The 6,298-nt window shown below is 42.5% G+C and overlaps 1 protein-coding gene across 2 annotated transcripts in view; it reads right to left on the bottom strand.

Annotated features, from left to right (window-relative positions):
• The window catches only part of LOC126407808 (transcription initiation factor TFIID subunit 4-like), a 27,921-nt gene extending 22,939 nt beyond the window's left edge, over positions 1-4,982 (bottom strand). For both annotated transcript variants that reach the window (XM_050073033.1, XM_050073032.1), the window contains exons 1-2: positions 3,826-4,982; positions 950-1,116 (exon numbers count right to left, since the gene is read on the bottom strand). In XM_050073033.1, coding sequence (XP_049928990.1) covers positions 950-1,116; positions 3,826-4,966 — 1,308 coding nt within the window. In that variant the 5' untranslated portion in view covers positions 4,967-4,982. The remainder of the gene's footprint in view (positions 1-949; positions 1,117-3,825) is intronic.
• Positions 4,983-6,298: the final 1,316 nt, after the last annotated feature.

Below are 6,298 nucleotides of genomic sequence, written 5' to 3' on the forward strand. Positions count from 1 at the left end.
AGAATTTAGTTTTGTTAGTTTTTCTTGTAAACAATAAACAAAAAAATATAATTTGTATTTGTTTGTATCTGTCTAATGCAGCCACACCTTTTGAAACACAAAAAAGATTTTTCCACAAATATTTCATGATAATATTTGAGATTGTGTAAAATTTTAAGGGTGTCCGAAAACTTTTTTCCACCACTGTATCTGGAAACATCTGAGATGAGAGATAGGCAGTACAGTAACAGACTTGATTCATATGTGATCAGCGCTGCATGGTTCGACAGTTTCACCACAGTTCACGAGACATGATTGAAAGCTGCGTTAGAGACTCCTTGGCTCTGACTGGTTGCCTGTGGTCAGACAAAAATCTAGATAATGCCATTAGACGTGCAATGAGCAGGAGAAGGAACATCATTTGCTGGTTCATCAGCTGGTTATCACTGAAAAAAATATGACTCCATTATAGAGTACTTCATTTGATACGCATAATGTGAACATGGTGGCGTGTAGTAAAGCCATACTTTCTAAGGTCTTGGTGGCATCTCACATGAACTGCTGCTAACTCTGTCAATAGACTGTGTGGGTTTTAGCTGCTGCTGGAGGAGTGTAGGCTCAATGCTTGGGGACAATTGTGAGAGTCCGCCCAGCTGCACACACTGTGACAGGGCTAACTGTTAGCATCACACAGCTAACATTACTTCACGGTTGTTAATGGGTTTAATAACAGAGAACAGAGTCGCGCCCCTTTGGTGTCAGAGTGAGGTATCATTTGACTACAGACATTTAGATACTACTTGGTCCTGGGTTGTTTCAGTCGATACCTTAAAGCAGGATTTCCAACACATTCACATTCTGTGCTCTGATTGATGAAACCAGGATCCTCTTTGTAACAGTGACAAAGTTTCCTTTCCATCAGCATGGTGGCACCCTGGGACCTTCAGACCCTGATGGGTTGCAGACTTACCGTGGTGGCGGTGCTGACCCGGATGGTGGTCCCAGCTGTCGGCGTGGCGGGTCTCTGTGTGATGTTGGCCACCGCTTGTCCCTGCTGCGTCTTGGCCTGAGCCTGGGCGAGAACCTGCTGAGGCACCATCACCAGCTGACCCGTCTCCGTCCGCACCAGGACCATACCTGAAGGACACAGGAAACAGGAAGTTAGTACCTTTACCTGACAGAAACACCAGAGAGCTACAGAGCTGAGATTAAACAAGTAGCATATATTTATGCATCTATTTTGATAATCAATTTGATGTTTTAGTGAAGAGGTGTCCAAAATTTTTTGAATCTGCACCAGCTGCTTCTCGCATCAAGCAAGTTATTAAAACAAAAAACAAACAAACATACAAATTAAATTAATCTCAGTGAAAATGATTAAACTTGACACCACTCCTGAGAGCAGTGGCCCTGCCCTGTCGACTTTGTTGGTGTTTGTGTTGTTACCATCAGTACATTTCACTGCAGAATAAAGTCAAATTAATGCTCCTAAAAGCATTTTGTCTGCTAAACTGGCTCTTAAATTTCCCCAAAATCTGACACAATAAACACTTTGTGTCACCAGCAGCCACACAGCTGAAACTACATCTTCATCACCGCAAAACTACAAACTACTTTAACCACACAATGCTTTTTCACCTCATCACCAGCCTTCTGGTGTTTGTGTCAATTCTAGGGATGCACCAGTTCATCACCTGAACACTGGTACAGGCTGATATTCACCTTGTTGACCATCTTATTCTTATGGATGGAAGTGGCCGAGTTTATCTGTTGTGTCACATCAATTTTGCGCAGGATAAAAAGCAGGACTCACGACTAACGGCCACAAAATTAAATTAGTATGCAGGTACAAGAAGAATACAGTGACTGTTTGACAGATCGGCTCTGTGATCTCACTGTTGTGTGATGAGATGGCTAGTAGCAGTCAGCATCCTGTCGTCCCAGAGACGATAGAAAACGTGTTTGGGATGAACAGACATCATCCCCAGGATGTCTTGAGGACGAAAAGATGCAGTAAACTCACTATTGACACGTCAGAAGACTCACTCTATGAGCCCTTTGAATTTGTGCTCATTCAAAGGTAGTGTAATAAAGGGTCCTAATGCTTTAAACTAATTCAATTCATAAGGTAGATTTGTTGTTTCCCTGGCACAAAAGGTGGAATAAATAAAAACAAAAACAAGATAAAAACATTGGTATCAGCCCAGAACTTCAAAACCGGTGCACCCCTAGTTAGTTTTTGTCCTTGATCCATTTGTAGATGTGTAAAGTCACGATTTTTTTTAAAATCAGCTCACCTGCCAATTATTTTCTTAATATTTGATTAACGGTTTTGTCAATAAAATGACAGAAACTTGTGAAAAACTTTGGTTACAAATGTCCAGCTGTCCAAAGTGACATCTTTAGAGCTGCAACTATCAGTGAGTTAATCTATTATTCAATTAAAAAAATAATCGGCTGCTATTTTGATAATCATTTAAGTCATTTTTCAAGCAAAAATATTATATTTCCAGGTTCTGCTGTTTTCCTTGGTTTCACATGATGGTAAATTCTATATCTTTGGGTTTGGAAATGTTGGTTGGACAAAACAGACATGATGACATCACTGTAAGCTCCAGGACATTGTAACTGGCTTTTATCACTGTGCACTTAAGTTCTTTATAGACCAAACTATTAATAAAGAAAATAATCTCCAGACGAATCGGTAAAAAAACATCATCATTAGCCCTACAAGTCTTTCAGTGTCTTTGCTCCGTCCCACCAACAGTCCAAAACTCAAATACATTTAGTTTAATAAGAAAAATATACAAAGAAAAACAGCAAATCCTGATATTTAAGAAGCTGGAGTCAGGGACTGTTTGTTATTGATGATAAATTAATGAAATAAAATGACAACAACTATTTGATTATCAAAATAGCTGCTAATTAATTCTCTGATGATCGACTGATCAGTTAACCGATTAATTGTTTCTGCTCTGGTCACAGCAGCTGTCACATGACGATAAACACACACAACCACCATTTTGGATAAATGACCAAATATTTTATCACAATACGCTCACGACTCTGGGGCCCAAAATCTCAAAGGGTAAAGAGTCCTCTGGTCCCAGTTTGTTCCTCTCAAGTGTTCCCATCACATTCCAGCCACAGAGACAGAGAGGTAAATATTCAGTAAAGGTGTCTGACATCACGTCCTGCTGCTCTGAAGGTTTCAAATAAATCCTCAAAGACACTGTAAACAAAATATTCAGTGTGCTGCAACATGAACAACAGTTTTAACATGTTGTGTATTTGTTTTCTGAACTAAACAAAGATGGAGGCCGGAAATAACACGCCTCTTTGGTCTATTCCTATGATGTGGACCAACATTTATAAATCTGTTGTCAGTCATATAGTGATGTTTCTTTTGAGTATTATACATTTTTATAGAAAACACATGCTCATAGTTGGCTTGTGCTTTACATTCATTGCTGTGTCATTTCCATTTACCCTGACAGGAAACACAGTCACAACTTAAACTCTTGTTCATGTTGTAGCAGACAGATTGTTACAAACTATTTTTACAGGGCATATTTTCATGTCAGCCGCCATCTTTGTTTGGAAGAAACAGAAAAACATGTTAAAAGTGTTGTTCCGTTGCAGCAGATGTTTGAGGAGTCTTTGAGGCTTCTGTAGGAACCTTCAGAGCAGCAGGACCTGATGGTAAACACCTTCACTCTGACATCATCTGACATGAGAGTGACAAACATGGACCACATGGACCTGAGAGGAAACACCACCCAACAACAGGTGAGTCCTCTCAGGTGGAGGTGAGGGAGACTTATCCTTGTGTGTGTGTGTGCTCACCGGGGGGCATAGAGAAGCCAGGGGGCAGCTGGATGGTGGTCTGCTGCTGAGGCCGGACAGCCAGCGGCTGCTGAGGAGCTGCCGCCCGGGTGGAGGTCGCCACCAGCCCGGGTCTCTGCTGCTGGATGGAGGTGGCCACCACAGGGGCACCCGGTACCGGCGGCCTCACCACGGCTACCCCGTTCACTGTAGGCTTCAGGGTGACCGCAGCAGTACTGGTCCCAGCCTGGCTGATGGGGGACTGGGCTGCAGCGGGCGGAGGGGTGCTGGCCAGGATGACAGAGTTTCCAGAGACAGGCTGGCTGGGCACCAACATCTTGGTGTGCATCAGAGGGGTGCTGTGGTTCACGACCTGAGGGCTGGAGGCTGACGGAGAGGGCGCACCCTGGGTCACCAGCTGGGCACCCTTGGGGTCCACTCCATTCTGGGCCACCGGGCTGGGGTGCCTCTGCAGAGTTACAGCGGGAGACGCCACTGAGGGCTGGGGGAAGTTAGGCTGTGAAGCCATGGGGGCGATGATCGCGGAGCCCCCGGCACTGACAGTACTTATAACCGTGCTGGCCCCGGTTTGTGGAGGGACCGCGGGCGAGTTCACCAACTTTACAGCTCCAGCGCTGCCGTTTAAACTTTGTAATCCGGGAGAAGCGGTCCTGATAGCCTCCGCCGCGGGGGCGATGTTAGTGCTGGGAGCCGCGCTCGGACCCAGGACGGCAGCCCGGTGGAAGCTAGCAGCGGCGGGCTGAGTGGTCAAAGTTACGGGTCCCGGTACCGGGGAGATAGTGGGAGGAGATGCTCCAACTGTTTGTAGACTAGCTCCGGCGGTGATCACGGCCCCGGTGGCGACAGAGGAGGTAGAGGAGGTGAGGGCTTTGCCGGGCTCATTAGCGCCGGGCTCCCGGGTTAACCCCGCTTTTGGATGTCCTTGTTGCGGCTGCTCCAGAGACCCCACTTGATCGCGCACTTTCCCTGAGAACTGACCGGCAGCCGACGGAGCTCCCTCCCGTTTCCCGTCGGAATAAGAAGCAGCGGGAGCCTTTCTGTCGCCGAGCTGTGATTCCAGAGAGCCAACTAAGTCGCTAACTGCTTTCTCATCCACCTCATTGAAGAGCATGTCCTCCAGTGGGTCGGAGGCTCCCGCCATCTTTGATGTTAGACCGTTGTGCAAATCGTATTTTAGAATGTACGCATGCGCGGAGGATCCGACTTGTTTTCGAGCATAGAAACACTGGAGATAGATTGTATGTGTGTTAGCGGTGGCGCCATGTACAGGTGTGATCTGCAGGTATAACTCACTTTTAACAGTCTTTACTGTCAGCCACCAGCAGTGGAGGACGAAAAATGATGTAAATATTAAGAAATAAATTAATACAGTCATACACAAATAAATTAGAATAATAAATACATATGGTAATAAATTAAAAAATGCTGAAACAAAAAAATAAATATGGAAATATTTAGATACATCAATAATAAAGTTGATAATTATACGGGACATAAGTCATTTTTCGTCCTACATAACCAGTGGTGAAAGAAGTACTCAGATATTATAACAAAAAGTCCTGCATTTAAAATCTTACTTAAATAAAAGTACAAATTATTAGCATCAAAATACACCACCAACAGTGACAGTGCTCATTATGCAGAATTGCCCATTTTAGAATAATATATGTTATATTATTGTAATGTAACTATTGATGCATTAACTTATTAATCATTGTAATTTTGCAGCCGGTAAAGGTGGAGTTTTTTTTTAATTACTTCACAAGAGATAAGCGATAGGAGAGACTTTATTGTCATCCATCTATATACTGTGCAGTAGAGGAATGAAACTATGTTTCCCTGGCTGTGAAGCAAAACAAAAGAAAAAACAAATGGACATTAGGTGCAAAAATTATATACAAAAACAGGTATAAACATTTAGTGCAACATAGAAAATGATAGAAACGTATTAATACAAGAAGTGTCAATTTAGATACGGGTAATGTCAGTTAATATAAACATGTAAAGTGCAATATATGCTATTTTAACACAAACACATAGGCTATATAATACACCATTATATATTAGTTATTAGTTGGTTTATATTTTGTATTAATAATCTGAATCTGTAAAGGAACTGAGGCTGTCAGATCAGATCATGTAATGCAGTAATAAGTAAAATATTTTCCTTTGAAATGTAGCTTAATGGAGTAGAAGTATAAAGTAGGCCTATCAGATAATGTTCTATTTTGTAATTGTATTTTTAATTCAATAGTATCTTTTAGCAGAGAAATTATTCTCTGTTTCCGTCGCGGGGACTACAGATGAAAATTAGCCTATTGTTAACTCTAGTGCAGCTAAGTAGCTGTGCACTGTCCCTGTTAAATAAAATAAAATAAAATAAAATAAAAACACTTAAGTACAAGTGGCTCAGAACTGTACTTAACACATCACTTGGATATATGTTCTTAGTTACCTTTCACAACGCTATTAA

This window comes from Epinephelus moara, chromosome 20, assembly GCF_006386435.1.
Source record: "Epinephelus moara isolate mb chromosome 20, YSFRI_EMoa_1.0, whole genome shotgun sequence".
In the NCBI taxonomy this organism is placed as follows: Eukaryota; Metazoa; Chordata; class Actinopteri; order Perciformes; family Serranidae; genus Epinephelus; species Epinephelus moara.